The 20700-nt window shown below is 32.8% G+C and overlaps 1 protein-coding gene across 1 annotated transcript in view; it reads left to right on the top strand.

Annotated features, from left to right (window-relative positions):
• The window catches only part of KLHL1 (kelch like family member 1), a 370435-nt gene extending 358283 nt beyond the window's left edge, over positions 1–12152 (top strand). The window contains exons 10-11 of the mRNA XM_038569718.1: positions 4944–5115; positions 10994–12152. Of these exons, the coding sequence (XP_038425646.1) occupies positions 4944–5115; positions 10994–11053 (232 nt within the window). The 3' untranslated portion in view covers positions 11054–12152. The remainder of the gene's footprint in view (positions 1–4943; positions 5116–10993) is intronic.
• Positions 12153–20700: the final 8548 nt, after the last annotated feature.

Here is a 20700-nt window from a genome sequence, read left to right as displayed (position 1 = left end):
AATAGCATCATACTTAAAGGGGTCTTGATTTATAGCAAAGTCAAAAAAGCACATTTCCTATGGAAAAAAGTAGTTTTAGCTGCTCTCTCATATCACACCAAAAATCAAATCAAGATGGATTTCAGTTAATATGAAACAAAGCTTTTAGAATATAACAGAGGGGGCTATCTTCACATTATAGGGATGTGAAAGATTACTTAAACTGGATGTGGAAAGAGTCATCCATAAAGAGAAATATTACTGTTAAAATGCTCTTCCTCAGGGGTGCCTACTGGCTCAATTAGCAGAACATGCAACTCTTGATCTTGAGGTCATGAGTTCAAGCCCCACATTGTAGATAAGGATTACTTTAAAAAAATGAATAAAAAATCACTCTTCAAAAGACAGCACAAAGAGTAAAGATTTATGCCAGAGAGTGGGAAAAATATTTGCAAAGCATATAACCAATGAAGGCATTGTTTCCAATAACTGAATTCTAGAAATAATTTTTAAAAGAACTTAAAAACATTAGAAAAAATTGGCAGAATATTTGAACAATAACTCTTGAAAAGATGAGTATTGGGAAAGACGCTTGATGTCATTAGTCAAATGAAAATTAAAAACACAATGGCATACCAGGACCTATCGGAAAGGCTAATATGAAAACAGTTAATACCAAATTTTGGAGAAGATGTAGAGCAACTGTAACTCTCATTACTCTCATGATACAAATGTAAACTGGCCCAGACTCTGAAATACCAATAGGTAGTATCACCACATTTCAAAATACGTATTCTCAAAAAACAAACAAACAAACAAAAACACACACAAAAAAAACATATTCTCTTGGGCCCAGACATTCTATTCCTAAATACCCATTAGATATGCATATATATGAAAATCTTTGAACAAGGATGTTCATAGAAACATTTTATGGTTATTCTGGAGTTTTTTAAAATACATTTTATTGAATTAATTTGTTTTCCATCCCTGTCATGCAAACATTTCTGAAGTCAAGGTACATTTGTTTTGATAATCTCATGAGACCTGATAGACAGATGTTGGTTTTCTTTACAGGAAAAATAAAATTTATTTTGACCAGTGTTATTGTCATTCTTAATTGCTTAATTCAAATAATTATGAAAATTCAAACACAGATTGTATAATTTATTTACTAGAAACCTAAAAGTCACTTTTTCAGAGCTGTTGATCTATTTTAATAGCATGTATCTTATCTTTCCTTATTTCTCTCTTTTCTTGTTTGCTTTATTTTGTTTTACAGGCAAACAAACCTGGCTACAAATCACTTCTATGTTGCTTAATTTGCTTTCTAGCTGAATATTGCTTATACATTTGGGAAAATGATTCTATTTGTTCCCAATGTAATGCTTTAATACTTAAAAAGAGTTTCCCTTTAAATATTTTAAGGTTAATTTTTATCCTTAAATAATGGGGAAAAGTGAGGCTTAAAAAATTAATGGTACATCAAAAATTTCAATGGGAATTTTCAATGCGACACTACATTTTGTTCTGTGACTCTCACATGCCTTCAGCAAGTTTTCATTTTACAGCCAATTTTAGCCTCTCTATATTGGTGCTTCTCTTGACCAAGGGCTGTAAACTTTAATAGAGTCCCTGATACAGAACTCAACATTCTGACCACGAAGGCCAAGGTGAGATGTAGGAAAAGCAGACAGCCTAAATACAAAAAAAGACAGCCACTCCATTTCCCCCACCATCCCTGCCACTTTTTTCTTTAAAAAAATAATAAAAAATCAAGAACCAGAGAAAAAATAATGGTTAGGACTGAGTTTCATCAAAAATATTAACTGACAATGACAGAGTTCATTGTTAATAATCATTTGGAAAATGGATATACATCTGTAGAACTTCTCCTAAGGTTAGAAAAGCTATTTATTTCATTTATGGGCATAACAGTCTTCCATATCCCCATAAAGAGTTCTGAATATAGAAAAATCAATTTAGAGTCATTAATGTGAAAACAAGGATAACGACTAGTAGGTAATTTTGTATTTCTGTTAATTATTTCCTAAGTATCTAGCAGAAAGTGTGTGATAGGTGGGGAGGAGTTGGATTGTTTTGGCTTTGTTTTGCCTTCATTTTTTTGGATTGCAATATACAAATTTAAATTTTTACCATTTCCAGATATGAATTAAAAGTTTATTATAAGAAAAAAATGTATTACATAGATTTGAAAACAGACACATCTAATCCAAAGATCTGGATTTTCTAGAATGCATTAAATTTTTAAAGTTCCCTTCAGGAATTTTGTAAAATATATATATAAAACAGTGATATCTATTTCTAAATGTAGGATATTATTTCTAAATGTGTACCTAAATATAAGACATACTAGCGTTTTCTTATGTCCCCCTGGAATATAAGTATTTGAGAATTGTTCAGTATTTGGGTTTCACTTGAAATTTCATAGATCTTCAGAAATTCATGTATTATTGCTTCATGCACTAGTGTTGGCTGTTTTCTCAGTTCTACTTTTTTGCAAAGTGATGAAGTCTGCTTTGCTGACATTAGTTGAAAAAATTCTATAGAGCTGGATAGCAATTAAATGAGGGATAAAATATGACTTCAGAAAAAGCTATTTAAGTGAAGTGATTGGGACAAAAGCTAGCCTAGATTTTACTGAAGAATGAATAAAGTGTAAAGAATGTTTGCTTTTCATTGAAATTAAAGTGTATTATACATTCTTACTTTTAAAGTTATTTTTACTACAGATCGTTCCTGACAAAAAAGTAAACAATACAATATAATTCCCTGTACTCATTACCTGGCTTCAACCACTATCACCAGTGTGTCATTCTTGTTTTATCCATTTCCCTTCTCACTCTCTCCCTTTTTTTTTTTTTTTTGAAGTATTTCAAAGAATTTCTCAACCATGTCATTTTAGCTCAAAATATTCCTGAATTTATCCCAGAAACAGCCAACCAAAAATGATCAGAGCTTTTATTTTTTACATGTAACAACAATGCTATTCTCAGAACTAATAAGAACTTCAATAATTCCTTATTAAAATCTAATGCCCAGGTTATATTAAAATTTTTAAAATGTCTCAAACATCTTTTAATAATTGGTCTATTTGAATTGGGATCCAAATAAAATCCACTCACTTTTCTTCTGTTATGTTTAATCATAATTCATTTAGAATAGCTATTTCTTCCTAATCATTTGTTCATTATTATTGGGGGTTTTGTTTGTTCGTTTTGCTATTGACTTGGAGAATTCAGCCAGTTATTCTATAAAACATTTCACTCTCTGGATTCCACTATTTGATTCCTTGAGGTATCTTCTTTCCTCCTCCTCCTCTGGTTCCTCTTCCTCCCCCTCTTCTTCTTTATTTTGCCCTTATTTTAAAAAATCTTTTATATTTCAAATTGTTCATGGTAAGTTTATATTTTTCATGGTAAGTTTAAATAAAGGTTTTGATGGCATAGATTGTGTTTCTGTGTGTTTCTATATATCTGTTTTATTTGTGATGTTTTGCATTTATTAACTATAGCAAGTAAAATTACATTTTTATTCTCTGGACAGCATACTTTCAAGGCAGTCCTGGTTTTGCAGGCATTCAACCAATCTCTCATTTCATGTAGATTATCTTGGCTGTCACAATCTCTCCAAACATGGCATGTAAATGCATGTAACACCTTGGATAACATAAATATAGAGAAATATAAATTTCAGATCCTTGGGGTCTTCCCAACCATTTCTTTTGTTAACAACCTTCTTTATTTTCAATAAACAGACAGGTGGCTTTTTGTTTTTATTTTAGGTTTGTTTATGTTTGTTTCTTTGTTTTAGGAGGCTGTGGGTTGAAAGTTTCAATTGGTGAAACACAAGATTGGAGTAGAAAAACAAACTAAAAATATATTTGCTATATCTGTTACACACACACACACACACACATACACACACAAAACAAACCCAAACTTTCACCCAGACTTCTTTTATATTTATTCTGCTGGGTTCTTACTAGCTTTTTCATTTCTGTATCTGACCTTGCAGGTACAGATGAAAGGCAAAGTGGTTTAATCATTCATTCTTAGCTGAAATAAAGTACATTCACAAAAGTATTCTTCAGGCTTTTGCCACTCAAAATACAAAATATCCATATGTAATGTATGGTAGTCAGACTTTCTGGAAATTAAATTATTTTTGGCTTAAATTCAGTAATAATAACTTGGGCCCCCTGCTTCAACCTCTTAATTTACCAATTTCTTCCTTACAGTGAATCCCAAATAACACGTAAAGCACAGTTCTTTTCATATTGTAATTATTTTTGCCAAGTTTTCTTGTTGAAACACAAAATCCCTTCACACCCATCACACAAACCTAAGCTGATCCAAAATCACCCTTTCAGACACTCTGGTCCTTCTGTATCACTGAACTTAGTCACCCTAAAACACCTGCTTTCCTCAAAGCTGGCCATGCATTTTTATTAACACTTCAGTTCTTTTACATAAATGTCCCTTCCTCTTTCTAATAAATTTAGGCTATACCTTTAGATATAAAGCAACTGATTTAAAAGCAACTTCAATGGTGGAGAATTCCATAATTATCCCAGATTTTTCACCTTTACTTCTATTTCACTACCATAGCATTTTGCTTATATTTACTTTTCAGAACCTTATTTTGCAGTGGAAAACAGTTATTTACATATCTGCCTTCCTTGTGGAAAGAAATCATGAGGTTCATTTTTTAAAGTGACTGTGCATCCATCTAAGAGTCTAGGTGTATTTTTAAAATACATTAAAATTCAGAAAGCCAGACATTGTGGATATTAACTCTTAAACATCTGCTCCAATAATTGAGCTTTTAGAAAAAAAAAGGAGTTTTGTTTTTCATGGTGTGCTTCTGAAAAAGTATCATTCATATAGTAAAAAGCAGAATGTGATTAGAATATGTTATGTCCTATTATCCTTACCTTTTAGATATGATCCCAAAACAGACACATGGACCATGGTGGCTCCTTTGAGTATGCCCAGAGATGCTGTTGGAGTCTGTCTCCTTGGTGACAGACTATATGCCGTTGGTGGCTATGATGGGCAGACTTACCTCAACACTATGGAATCCTACGATCCACAAACAAATGAGTGGACACAGGTAAGTCTGTTGCCAGCATAATTTACTTCAAAAACAAGAATTTATTTCATTTACTTCCTTCTAAACTTCCTTGAACCCAAAATGATTGATTTATCCCATTGTCATGTTCATTTTGTAAAATGTTAACTATATCACGTTTTTGTGTACTTTTATGTATTCTATACTTTAATAAAATTCATATTAAAAGGTGATATACATCCTTCTTTGGGATTTCAGCTTTATTATAAGTAATAATAAGGGGCAGGAACTGAATTTTAATTAGCTGAAACAAACAAAAACCCAAAGTATAACATATTGATTCACAAAAACCTAACTTTAGAATATTTGGTTTTAGAGTTAACTAGAATAAGAAGATGGAAATCTACATAAAACAACTTTGTGGCTCCTATTTTTGCTTGACTATCTTTATTAGGTCCACTGCTACCTACTGCACATATTATTTTCCATGGAGTGGAGCTGCTGGAAGCTCTAAGTAGTAGTCCCAACAACCATAAACAGAAAAACAAAAACAAAAAACAGAAACAAAACACCTCTTTGTCAATTAAGAAACAAAAACAAAACAGCAAGGCTCTAAATGATCTGTCATGTAGAAAGTTCTCACTCCCAGACAATCACTTTGGCCAGGAAGATGGAGTAAAATAATTGGCTTCCCTTATGTGAGGTGTTATCTCTTGATACATAGTACACTTAGAGACTCAGGATCATGCTAGGATAAGGCAGCTCCCATTCTGGTCACACAGCTAGAGGACCTGTGTTGTATGTGGGTGCCCGTGGAAAATGAGTGCAGTGCAACTTAATGACAAAGGAAAATACCTCATTCTGTATATCTACATTGACCTCATTTATAATGGAGGAAACAGATATATTCTCAGACTTGTGTCCTTATATTCAACTTCTTCCTATTTTACTTCTTTCATTTCCAAACGTCTCAATATTTCTATTATTCCTCCACTTTATCAGAAACCTAAAAGCAAGATACCATTCCAACAAACAAATAAACCATTTCCACCAAGGGATGCAGTGAGATCCCAAAGCCTTATTTAATTGAAGCATAATAGGAATCTTAATCTCGTAATATTCCTCAGTCAATAGAGGGTTCTATATGCCAGTGGGGCAGGGGAAGTCATAGAACTTGACTAAAGTTTATCTGAAGAACTTGAACAGTGATTGAAGTAAATTTCTTTTAGAGATAATTACTTTTAAAGACACATAACTTCCTTGATTGTGCCAGTTTTTATCCTATCTAATCAACCACAATATTGAGATAGGCTGACTCTGAAGTATAAAACTAAATTCCTAATATCCCTACTAATGTGCCTGCCTTATGAATCTTACACTTTCTAAGAGAAAACTCTTTGATTTCAGTGAAGATAGATGAATTTGACCAAAAGTAAAAAAGAAGGCAGAATGAATGAAAGAAGGGGAAGTATTTGGAGAGCTAGGTCATGTGATTTTCTAAATTTTATTTTAATTGTAAGAAGCATTCTTCATCCATAGAGCAACAAATATAAAAGAAACCTGCACAAATTAACATGTAATTATTGCACAAATTTGAGAGAATATATTTTAACCTCTTCTGTTTCTGAGTTCTTAGTGTTTACAAAGAAATACTGCATGGATTAATGACTGTGGATTTGCTGAGGAAATGTACTAGTGTAATGACATATATTTTAAATGTGCCACTTTTTTTTTTAGATTTTATTTACTTATTTATGAGAGACACAGGGAGAGAGGCAGAGACATAGGCAGAGGGAGAAGCAGGTTACCTGTGGGGTGTCTGATGCAGAACTTGATCCCTGGACCCAGGATGACACTAAGAGCCTAAGGCAGGTGCTCAACCACTGAGGCATCCAGGAGTCCCTATGTCCATATATTTTCATTATTTGTATTTTTAACACTTTCCAGAAACTATCTGCAGACCCACACAAAATCCCTTTGAAAATTTTCAGAATTCTAGCTCCTTAATGAAGAAATCCCATATGGCTGGATAATGCCTGTCACTTTCTCTCCATTTATACCATAAATGGACAAAACCAACAGGCTATCCTATTTATCATTGGCATTCCCAAATAGGTGAACATATATATTTGTTCATATATACGTGTATTTTTGTAACACTTCTGAAGTTAGCTAATAGGAAATAATAATGACAGATTTAGAAGAAATTGCCAGATTCATGTCTTAGATCATTTTATTGAGAACACATACATACATACATATATGGTGTGTGTATGTATTTTAATAAATTTGACTTTGTCACTTAACACTGCGTGTAGTTTCTTCTATTTTATTTGAAAAAAAAACAATATGTGTACTTTATGTGTACTTCAAGACATAAAAAAAGAACTTTATTCCATTCCTCTGGTCTGGGTAAAACCACCCTCTCATGTGTTGTCTTGGTACATTGTTATAGTACTGCATCCACCTGCAGCTCTAAAGAAGAATAGTGTGTGATTTACTATCATCTCCCCAAAAGACTAACATAGTTATTGGCATGGGTTAAAAGATAATGTAAATATTTCTTAAATTAAGTAGTTGAGAATTACTGTTGCAACTCATTTTGCTCTGCTGTGCATAGGTTTAGTTTTTTTGTAACAAAATAGATATATGGTAGTATCCTCTTATCTGCAGTTTTGCTTTCCATGGTTTCAGTTAACAATGGTCTACTACAGTTTAGAAGCAGGTGACTCTCCTTCTGATGTATTATCAGAAGTTTAGTAGTAGCCATTAGCTATGTCGCAATGCTGACATCTCATTTCATCTCATTACGTATTTTATCATGTTGCATCATCACAAGAAGAGAGGCCACATTCACATAACTTATTACAGTATATTGTTATAATTATTCTATTTTATTATTTTCTATTGTTGTTAATCTCTTATGGTACTTGATTTGTAAATTGAACTTTATCCTAGGTATGGATGTATAGGGAAAGAGTATATTAATGGGTTTGGTACCATCCATGGTTTCAGTCATCCACTAGGGGTCTTGAAACATATCCCCCCTTCAAGAAGGCGCTACTGTAGAAGATATTGAGAATAAGTTCTAGGGGAGCCTGATGAGACATCTACATTCTCCATTTCTTTTTTTCTAATTGGTTCTGTGGCCAACTTTTTAGCTTGTCACTCTAGGGCTGAAGGTATAACTTGAAGGAATAGCATAGCAGATTTCCTTTAAAATATGTATTAAATAAGATGAAGTTAGAGCGAAGGGGAAAGCAGAAAAGCTCTCTTAAATATTTAAAATGTATTTATGTAGAATATATCAAATGCTCAAAATAGCATGATAAATTCCTATGGTAAGAGAAAAACTTAGCATTGTGATAGAAACTAAGTGTGTTGGGTAGAGAAATCTCCCCTCAGGAAATGACATGTAGAATGAGACCTGACAGTGGGTAATAGTTAACCAAATGGGGGGAGTGGTTTGGTTTGAGGAACAGAATTTATAAAGAACTGCAGGAAGAACATGTAACAGGCAAAAAATAAAGTGGTGAGCAAGGAATTTGGAGACAAACTGGGTCCATATTATGCAGGGCCAGAAGCCATGTTATAGAGTCTTGACTTAACTAGATGGCTGAGGGGAGTTAGTGAAGGGTTTTAAGCAGGGAAAGTAAATAATCAGAATTATGTTTTAAAATGATTGCACTTGATATGATGTGAAAAATCACTAGGAGCAAGCAAGATTAGCGTCAGAGAAATCTGCTAGGAGGATATTTTACCAATCCACTGAAGGGATGGAAAACTCTTCCCTTCTTCCTTCTAGATAATTTGCTTGGTCTAATAATTAAATTGATCTAAGACAGATTAATGGGAGAAAAATGTAATTTTGTACATATGAGAACCTCATAAAAATAGGACTCTCAAATAGGTGGCCAAAGCAGGAAGCTTCATACCTTTTAGACAAAATGATACATTTGTGATAAACTGACAAGGATTTGAGCTTGTGGCAGAAAATCGCTGAAGAAGTAACAAGGTTTATTGATACAGCTCTTTGGCTCTAAATTCTCTATCTCTGGTGATAAGGATGCCTTCTACCCTCCTGCTACAGGGAGATTACCTTTCATATTGGAGACTTATCTCCTGCTTTCAGTGGGACTGGGTCAGAGAGTCTCTCCTATCTCACTCACCTATCAAGTACCTTTAATTCAAAATTATCAATATGCCAAAGTGGCATATCTTGCAGTGGCATACTCGGCTACCCCGAGTGTGAGGGTATAATCATGTTCAATAGAGAGACATTTGTAAGACTTGATGATTATTCAGATGTAAGGTCGATGAGGTAGAACTAAGTTAGGTCATGGATGTACTTTTGGTTTCTATCTTGAGCAACTGAGAGTGGTATCATTACCTGACACTGGAAACACGGGAGGAATAGCACATTTCTGGAAAACAGGACAGAGATTCATTTTTACAAACACACTCATACATGTTTAGAGAGATATGTATGGATGTAGATATAGGCATAAAGTAAAGCAATTCACTCTATACTCTGTCTAGAAACTATGTGCAGGATTTCTCAGTATTGAATGAATATCAGAGGGTATTTGGGAAAATTTTCAAAAATACAACTACCCAATATTCAACGCATACCTATTGAGTGGTGAGGCATGAGCACATATACTTTGTAAAAGTTCCTTAGGTGACTTTGATGTGAAACAACACTCAAAAATCATTGAAAACTAAAAGAGAGACAATGGAAAGTGTGTACATTTTGGAGTCACATACATTGGATATATTGATTTATATATTGTTTCCTGACATTTATTTCATTCTATGTGCATGATATCCTACAACGATAACAATACATGATGGGATTATAAAGGTGATGTGGTGATCCATAAAAATTCTTCTTACAGCAAATGAATACAAAAATATATGGGAAGTTACTGGTTTTTTTTTTTCTCTCTCTTTTTACCCTGCAAATGGATGGCAGATAACAATAAGCACATTTAAAATAATTGTAGATACAAGTGGTAATTTTCATATTTAGAGAGTGAGACCATGTCCTTTCTCAATTAATAAGATAATATATGTAATATGAGGTTATTTTGGTCTTGCCTGTCTTATTTCTTACATTTTATTCACTTTCTTTTCAGTTTGGAATAATACATTGTGATTTCTACCCTACTCTGATATCATATGTGCATAAATTATTCTTAGAGAACTGTAATAAAAATCATTCATATCAAAATGCTCAAATTATTAAAATCTTGGCTTACCTCCATGGAATAAATTTTCATTACAAACTATAAAAATTATTGTTTTTAATATATTTCTAGCCAATTTCATATTCAGGAACTATTTTAAAAATCTCAATTCTCATCTCAATGATTATCATAAGGTGAAATTTTTTAATAAGCACTGTAGCAATTGTAATTATGGCCTATTAAGACAAAATATTGAAGTTACTTCATTGTATATCTCTGTTTAGAATGAATGAATAACACATTTAATTCAGTATAATATCTGGGGAAATAAGTTCAAGATGATTTCAGTAAGTGTAATAGCTATTTCACCTAAAATAGACTCCAAGATACTACTATGAAATATCATCACAAATGTGTCCATGCAAACCCAGAAATAAATATTTGCTGGAAACTTTTCTATCTCATCTTTATGTCATTAAATATTTAATACTTGTATTAAAAATTCCAAAAATGATTGCAAGTTTTAACAATTTCAATATGTAAATTATTGCTCTTTTGTAAAAGGCATTTTCAATGTTTCCATTTTTATTGAACTACTTGTGACTAAACTGGGAAAATGTAAGCACATGTATTTATGATTTTCACACATGAGTGTTTTAAATATATTACAATTTGTATACTTCTCTATGACAAAAGATTTGTCTTAAATTGTGTTCCATTTTTTTTAACAGATGGCTTCTTTGAATATTGGGAGAGCAGGTGCCTGTGTGGTAGTCATCAAGCAACCTTGACTTATTTTTATTTGGAGAGATTTTATTTGCTGGAGTGGTTATTTTTATATCAGAGGGCAAGAATGAGAATTTCCTGAGATGAAAATTCTTCAAGAACAAGGATTTCTGTAGATTTACCTACTGGTGTCAAAAGAGGTAGAAGATCAAAGAATTCTAGGAATCGAAATAAACATCAAACTGCTATGGGAACAATGTCTGGCCGTATATTAGTTAGTTCAGGAACGGTTATTGGTAATTTGTTTTGTATTGTAGCATACAATAACTAAAGTTACCAAAGGCTTGTTTTTCTTGAGCAATTAAAAGGAAAGACCAGTATTTGTGACATGGATAATTTCGTGACTACAACTCCATTGTTTTATAGTTTGTGGCAATATCAAAGAGGTCGAAGATACGATATTTAATCTGATAGAATCTGATTGGCTTACTATTTTCCTAATCAGATGTGGTCATTCTAGGAGGCAGAAAGACGTTTTATTAAAACAAACACGTTTCTTCCTCATTTTCTAAACTATGAGGACAATTAGAGAAACAGATTCATGCCTGCTTCTTGCATTCAGAAAACAAACCGTTCTGTTAATCAAAGCTGCATATATCATCAGTGAGGATGGTTGAATTTTATTGCAACCATATTAGCAATCTGAAGCTGGCAAACACAAAGGATTGTTTTCATTAGGCTTACCACATTGCTTTGCTTTTTAAACACACTGAGCCAAAGAATCAGTACAATTATGGGCTTTTGCCTCATGTTGAGTTCAGTGTAAGCATGGAAGCTAGTTATTCTGAATGTTATATATATCCATTGCATGTTAAAGTCCTTTAGAATTTTGTTCATGAAAAACAGACAAACAAAAAAATCTTAGGATTTTGGGAGAAAAATCTATGATCCATTCATTTGGAGTGTTAATGATCATTGTTAGAAGGAAGTCAGACTTCTGATCCTCATTTCCCTCTTTTCAAACTTGTTACATTGATATGCACATTATTTTATGCCAAATGTTTGTAATTGTTTAAAGCATAAAGTGGAAGCATTACGCAATGTCCTTAATAGGTTCATGTAAATTTTAAATATAATTAATAAATGATAGAACATTTGCTTTTATCACTGTATCTTTCTTCAATAAATTTTAATTCAAATCTGAGTAAAACACTGACAAGGTAGGCCATTTTTATTGCTTGACTTTTCAAAAAATCAAAAAGTGTAGATCTCTCTTAAAAATGTGTATTTCCGGGACCCCTGGGTGGCGCAGCGGTTTGGCGCCTGCCTTTGGCCCAGGGCGTGATCCTGGAGTCCCGGGATCGAATCCCACGTCGGGCTCCCGGTGCATGGAGCCTGCTTCTCCCTCTGCCTGTGTCTCTGCCTCTCTCTCTCTCTCTCTCTCTCTCTCTCTGTGACTATCATAAATAAATAAAAAATTTTTAAAAAATGTGTATTTCCTCCTAAATATTAGGCTGATACCAAATGCAGTCTTTAGATAATTGCTTTCTTCTGTAGTCACTCATTTGAGGCAGTTAACAATAATTCTTACAAGACACACATCCCATAATGAGTGCTGATAATTGTACAGTAATTAGAAAAGGTAAGAAAATTCCTCTTTTGATTCAGTGTAAACTATGGAACTGATTTTTATTGTTGGATGGAGGAAAATGTTTGAAATCTAATAACCAAGGAAAATATCAATAGTTTGTATCAAAGAAATACTAGGAAATCTAAATTTTCCCAATATATACATGTGATCACATTTATTAGTCACATTTTATGTCAGAAAAATTATGTCACAAGAAGTAAAAGATAGGAGGAAGTATCAACGAATTTTTAAAATTAGGAATTTACCTGAAACAAATTTGCTGCATTCAGCCAAATCTATATGTAGATCATATTAGCCTACCACTACTGCTTATATTGGTACATCAACTGACCAAATGATGACACTGAAGAGCACTTTGGACAATGAATTGTAAGCCTATATGAGATAGGGTGAATGGATATCATTGTGCCAATTTGCTGAGAAGGAAATTGTCCTTCAAGGTCACATCTAAATAAGTCCCTGCACTTACTATATACCCTGCCATGATTCTAATCCAGGATTTTTGAAATTTGGTTCTCTCAGTGATAATTCAGCTATGCTAAAGATCTCCATTTGAAGTAAAACTTCTGCTAAAAACAGGATTCACTATTTGGCTCTTTAATGAATAAGGCCTATTTAAATAAATTAGAGAAAATAGCATCAAGGCGGCCAGTTTCCAAGATATTGTTCAGTATTTTTATTACACTGATATCCCTGGAGTATAACTTATTTTTACAAATAGCACTATGAAATCTTAGAATATCTTCCAAATATTTTCCACTTTAATAATGACTATTAATGAGAACAGGAATATATAATATGGTCAAAATTATTTATAAAGTGTGCATTCACATCCAATCTCCAAACATTGTAATACTGATTTTTTTATGTTGTACATTAAAAACAAATAAAACACAATCAATCTTATAGTTAAAATAAAATTAAAAAGGTGAGGTTTGTTAGTTTCCCCTGCATACTGGAACAAGAGACTGAATAAGAACAGAAGCATTAGTGCAATCTCCTGAAAAATATTGGCTACCCAAAGAGTATAAGAAGTTTAAATTATTAATTACATTATGTATGGTTTGAACAAACCAGCAAGTCTATGCACTAAATAAAAATTTGCAACAGCTAAAACCTGTGATAACAACTCTAAAAAATTAACATTTAAATATAGGCAAAAATTTAATATTTAAATATCTATGGTCTTATATTTCTATATTAAAATGTTTATAAAATATTTAAGATTTTGCAGCTTTGGGCAATTCTTTTAAACATGTCCATGTCACTTGTTAAACCTGTATATAGTGTTTTTAGAATTTCAAAAGAGATGAAAATTAAGTATAAATAATTAGAGAAATGATAATTTAAATTAATCTTTTAGGCATGAAGGTGAACAGAATTTGTCACCCCAAAATATGCCTCTTTGGCATAAGGATTATCTTGAGCTGCTTGTTTTTTAAGAAACAGCAGATAGAGGAATAGCTCTGAAAACTGTGTATTAGATACCTTTTCCTAAGGAACACTTACATTTATATGGAAAATCTCTGTTTGTAAGAATGTTTCCATCTCTGTAACTGGAAGAGGAGGAGGACTAAAGCTCTAGAAATTTAATGAAGAAGGCAACAACTTAAATCTGCCTAACAAGCTTACCCTTATTTACTGTGCTTTTCTTGACAGCCTCCCAAAACTGGCCCCCACTCCCAACATCTCCTTTTATCTTTTGTTGGTGAAGGTATTTAAGGTGGTGCCTTGGGCCATATTGGAGAGTTAGTTTTCCTGGGTATCGCCCATATGTACAGGAAGTGTACATGTTATTAAACTTTGGTTTGTTTTTCTCCCATTAATCTCTTTTACTACAGGGGAGTCTCAGCCAAGATCCTAGAAGGGTAGAGGAAAAATTATTTTTCCTCCCCTATAGGCAACTTTATTAATTTGTTTCCTATAAAGGTTTAACAGGACTTCTTCCTATAAATATATCCCACTATTACCCTACTAGATAATTTGAAAAGACACTGAACTGTATCATTTTATGGACCATGATTTCTTTTTTTTTTTTAAGACTTTATTTATTCATGAAAGACACACACACACAGAGAGAGACAGAGACAGAGATCTAGGTGGAAGGGGAAGCAGGCTCCATGCAGGGAGTCTGAGGTGGGACTCGATCCTGGGACTCCAGGATCATGCCTTGAGCGTGAAGGCAGATGCTTAACCGCTGAGCCACCCAGGCATCCCATTTTTTTTTTCCCATGGTTGTCTTATATGGAAAATTGTTATTTTGTGACTATATAAATTTTGTATATTGTTTTTGCATTAAGTTTCTATAATTTGATAGTCACAATAATTAGATACTTTATATATACAGATTTGAATTCAGAAACATATGCATTTATATATTATATACATGGATATAACTGGAATATTTTCAATTTATCATGCTTAGATTTGTGACTTTTAGTAATTGAAATTTTATTGATATTTAACTTTCTTATGCTTGAAAATAAATGAAAAGTAACACAAGTTACTACACACAAAAATATTTATGTATTCAGAATATATGAAAAACGCATTGTGAAAATGAAATCATTTATTTTATTTGCTTATTATTTCCATGACCAAGTATCAAACTCTACAGGTGCAGGCACTGGACTCAGTACACATTACTTTCCCCTATGTAGCTCACAGACATGAAAGACAAATAAATACATGATTTCATCATATTTCAATAATGTTGAGAAAAATCTCTTCAGGATACTTTCAGGATCTATGCTATATATCTGAGGGATATCTAACTTTATTTTGTGGATGTGATGCCTGAATCTTTAAGGATGATGTTAAAAGAATAATTCTTCCCTACTTCACTGGTACATGAAGAAATATATTTTTTTTTTCCCAAGACATTTCTGGTCTTTGGTACTATCCATATCTCCTCTAAACGATAGTGAACCTAGTGATAATGTGGCAGATGAGTGATAATGTTGGGAAAATAAACTAAAACAAACAAATAAAAACAAGCAAAAATGTTCTAAACCCAGAAAATCTCCCCACAAAGGTAGTAAGAAAAAAAAAATTTCTTATAGAATAATCATGAAATCAGGATGTGATATACATCATAGGCAACATAAGACTGTACAGACTGAAAGATACCCCACTCTTATATATAGCCAAACAATTCATTATCACATATTTTCTTTTCTTTTTTCTTATGATCATTTATTTTCATATCTAAGTGTTTTTTTTTTAACTTTTATTTATTTATGATAGTCACACACAAAGAGAGAGAGAGGCAGAGACACAGACAGAAACAGAAGCAGGCTCCATGCACCGGGAGCCCGACGTGGGATTCGATCCCGGGTCTCCAGGATCTCGCCCTGGGCCAAAGGCAGGCGCCCAACCGCTGTGCCACCAAGGGATCCCGTGTTTGGGTTTTTTTAAGTCCATCTGAAGTAAATATTTTTTTAAAAAAGCAGTTAGTTCATATAGAGTGTTATATTAGTTCTAGGTTTACAATATACATCAATATACAATACACATTAGTTCTAGGTGGATTTCCATACATCACCTGGTGCTCATCATGACATGTGCATTCCTGAATCCCTATTAACTTTTTTTTTAAAGATTTATTTATTTATTCATGATAGACATAGAGAGAGAGAGAGAGGCAGAGACACAGGAGGAGGGAGAAGCAGGCTCCATGCCGGGAGCCCGACGTGGGACTCGATCCTGGGACTCCAGGATCGGGCCCGGGCCAAAGGCAGGCGCCAAACCACTGAGCCACCCAGGGATCCCCCCCTATTAACTTTTTAACACATCCCCCATTCTCGTCCATATTGCTCTACCCCCTCCTTTCTGGTAACCATCAGTTTGTTCTCTATAATTAAGAGTCTGTTTCTTGATCTTTCTCTCTCTTTTTTTCCCTTTGCTTGGTTGTTTTGTTTCTTAAATTCTGTATATGAGTGAAGATGAGAAAGGGTGTTATTTATTAAATTACTCCTAAAACCCAGCAGACAAATAGTAGTTAGCTAGGTGAAATGAGGTATATGATAAGCAGAGAGTTCCAATTATGAGAGGCTGGAATTTTTACAAAGGAAGAAACAAGAGAAAGTAGATCACATGATTATATTATGCCTATTATTTTATAATCTGTCTCAGTCTTACTAAAGACTGGAAAGGAGAGTGGTCCCTAGTTTCATGTAGACAAATTTCTGGCTTAGTATCAGAGTGATTCTTACTGACACCAATTATCTTGAAATGGTAATTTTAGTTTGCTTGGGAACTAATCCCCAGTTTGCTTAGAAGGGCAAACCTATTCCTCTGCCTACTGAGGAACTTGTGATTTCAAAATAAGATGTAGAATTCTTCTATTGATGATAGAGATAATCAAACCCACAGCAGCAATGCCTTTTACATTAAAGAGATAAAATTAAAATGTTTGTATTGTTAAAGGATAAACTGAGGCATATTAAACATTTTAGTGTTAACTAAACAAAAATAGATGCCATTGTGGCAGGGCCAAAGTGGAAATGGTTAAAGTGATATAGGAACTAGTTAGGGGTAGACAGGGTTAGGCAGGGAATGATAAGGGAAAAGGCCCAGATCAGGTTCCCAGGAATCTGTGGGGTCCCATAAATCCTAAGGACACCGAAAGCCCCCAAAGTCAGGCTCCTATCCATCCCAAGAAAACAGAGATAAGTTAGTAAAAACAACCTGGCTCCCTAGCTCCAAAATGGTAGGGAGTATCCCCCTTTAATGGCTACTAAAGAATCACAGAAACTCATCAGATCACAAAGAAATACATCATTAGGTGTTATCAATAGTCCTTGCTCAAACCAAGATGGCACAAGAATCTCAAGGCCATGGGCTACCTGAGTAGACTCAGAAATCCCAGATACAGAGAAATATTATGGAGGAGATTCAAAAACATCTTGTTAGTATGATAGATTTACATAGTCCAGCATGTTTGTTCTAAATATCCACTCTGATATTAACAAGAAATTTACCAAGTTCCCTGGTCAGTTTCCTATAAAAGACAGACCATGAAAGCCCTTAGTGGCAACCCTTTTGGGACCCCTCTCACTTTTGAGAGCTTTCTCTGTATCTCTGCTTAAAAAACCTCTATCATTTTTTGACTCCATGAGACAAAACCAAGCTCTTCCGTATCAAAAGCACTCCACCTAAGGGAGCTAGGGGAAAGACTTACATAAAGGTGCAGAAATGGAGGAAATTACTTGATTGGCTATAACTTAAAGCTTTGTTGGCTGTTTGGGATTTCACAACCTACAGGCATTACAGGCTATATTTTGATTTGCTTATGTAGGCCACCACCGTATTAAAACCTCAGTCTAATGGACTCCTTGTTTAACTAATTTAACAGTATTTATAAATTTTAATGTGTTAGAAATTCATCACAATTGACTTAAGATCCTATTAAGTAAGAAGTAATACTGATTTTAGATTTTAAATTTTATATGGAAGGGTAAAAGAAAATGTGACAAAGTTTATAAACATTTTAATATTAAAAATTAAACCACTGAATTTATTTTTTTTTTGAATTTATTATTTTAATAAATGTATTAGAGTTGACTAATGTTCTAAAGTTTTCTAAGGATAAGTATTTCACAAACTTAAAACACAAGCATTGTTATTTTTATGAATGTAGATTAAAATGGGTGAGTGAATTTAAATAAGCTGAAAATGGGACTGATCATTTAGGGAATTTAATATGCTTAAATTTATATAAGCACACATTAATCAAGGGCCCCCTGTTACTATTTCATAGATTTATAAATAAATCACTAAGACTTTGAAAGTTCAATTTAGAAATGCATGGAAAATATTGTTTGTTGACAATAATTATTTTTAAAAGTTGGTATTTATTCTATGAACAACCACTAATAGTATTTTTCAAATACAAAGCACACTCACTCAAAAACAAAAGTACTGTTTATGTTTATAAAATACTTTCATATGTATTACTAATTCATCATTACTTCAATATTCAAAATAACAGTTTTCAGAATTATACTCTATCCATTATAGAATTAGGAATAGAATTACATAGCACAGCTATGACAATTCATTTTATTAAATACTATTTATGAGAAAATAAGTATTTGCTCACATTGACTCAAATTACCTAACTTGTGGATACTAGATTACCTACAATAAAAAATGTAAAGTGTTCTTATTCTATATAGAAAATATTATAGTGACTATAACTTGATATCTTTGTGTAATGTAAGTGTATTTCTATTCTACTGCATTTTTCCCTATCTTAGGACCAATCACCTTTGTTGGTTAAAATATTTGAACATAAATTTGAATAAATATATTTCTCAGTAATAATTCAGACAGTTGACTATGTAGAAATTCACAACTGTCATATCCTTTATGCCTCACGCCCATAAACAAAATTGCTTAAGTCCTTTTAAAAATAATACATACTTAAATGCCTATATTTCTCCAAATGTTCAAAACCTGTTCCTTTCCCTCATTTTTATTACCAGATATAAATGAAGTATGATAATTGGCTGATACAAATGGCATATTTAGATTTTAACTGGTATAGAAGATGCTCACAGGGAATTTATTTTTAATCTAAATGTTTGAAAAGGGGATTATATTAAAGCTAGTTTGATGTCAATTAAAAAATTAAGAAAATTCCTAAAGGAGTATAAAAAATAGGCTATGAAGTGTACACATTAGGAAAGGTTGTTAAATTGCACGTCCAAGCACTACCTTGATTGATTTTTACTCTGATCTTCTCACCAAATTATATTTGCAAAAGTAACCATGGAGACTAAAAGCTTCACTACTGAATTGAACTAGCAAAGTAATACCAAAGAATGTAGTAAAAGGAAAGCAAAGGTGCTTTCAGAGTCAAAAAGGTGTCTTATTTTAACATAAAATACTCTACATTAATTTTTCTAAATCCTAGGAATTCAAAAGCATCTACCCACTCACTGGAAGAGTAGTAACAGAGAAGCAGATTAACCAGTCAACAAAATGTTTATGCTTTGATGCCAGTCTAATATTCTATGTGTTTGTTGATTGTCAAATAGTTTAGAATATAGAAGTATATTTCTTTAATAAATATATCACATTTCTAGATCTACATTCACAATCAGAATTAATCAGATCTATGATTATAAAATACATTATTTTAGTGTTTGAAAAATTTTTTGGACTAAAGCTACTATTCATACATTATGCTATTAATTTAAACAGAACACCAATCAAAACAATCAATTTTTAGAAAATTTTCAGTTCTTCAATTGACTTGAATTATGTAAGCATATAGAAATTATAGATCTAGGTTAAAATGAATAAATGGTTCTCTAATTTATAGGGAGAAAATAAGTTAAATGTAGTATGTTCATAATGCAATATATTCATTTGTCGAATATTCACTAAAAACCTTGTATAATGTCAGGAATCCAAATTGGTGTTGGAGGCATAATTTTAAACAACAAATGGTTCTTTATATCAGAACAGTGAGAATAAAGACACTCAGAAGCAAATAATACCTAGAATAAGTGATATGATAGATTTAAGTACCAGATGTAAAGGAAGTTGATCAGGGAATATCAAATTGCTTGGGGAGATGAACAAGGATTTACCTAAGAAACTCTTATTTGTAAGGACAGAAAAGTCAGGAGGAGGAATCTGAAGTAGTCTTGAAGTGAGGTGTAGAAAGCAATTATGTTTTTTCTCTAACCACTTCCCACTTGTCCCCTGCATACCTACAACTGCTAAATCTAGGTAGGAGGAGGGTATTTCTGTTGGTACTTTCTTCAGGAGCTCAGAAATAAATCCCAAACTGTCTTCTGCTGAATCCTTAGGAAATGCAAACCAACTAATCTTGAATTCCTATGTTAACAATGCTAAGTAGCTTTAATTTGGAAAATTATAGGGTGCCTTTCTCTCTTGTGTGAGGAAAAGAATCATATGTATTTATCAATCGACTTTTCTTTCTTTAGAACTATAAATTATGGTAAGAATCCAAATAGCAAGAATTTCTGAATGAACTTCATTTTACAGTTTAATTGATGCATATTTTTGTCTTATATTTGTAATATT

This window comes from Canis lupus, chromosome 22, assembly GCF_011100685.1.
Source record: "Canis lupus familiaris isolate Mischka breed German Shepherd chromosome 22, alternate assembly UU_Cfam_GSD_1.0, whole genome shotgun sequence".
NCBI classification, from domain to species: Eukaryota; Metazoa; Chordata; class Mammalia; order Carnivora; family Canidae; genus Canis; species Canis lupus.
This window is presented reverse-complemented; position numbering and strand designations above follow the sequence as displayed.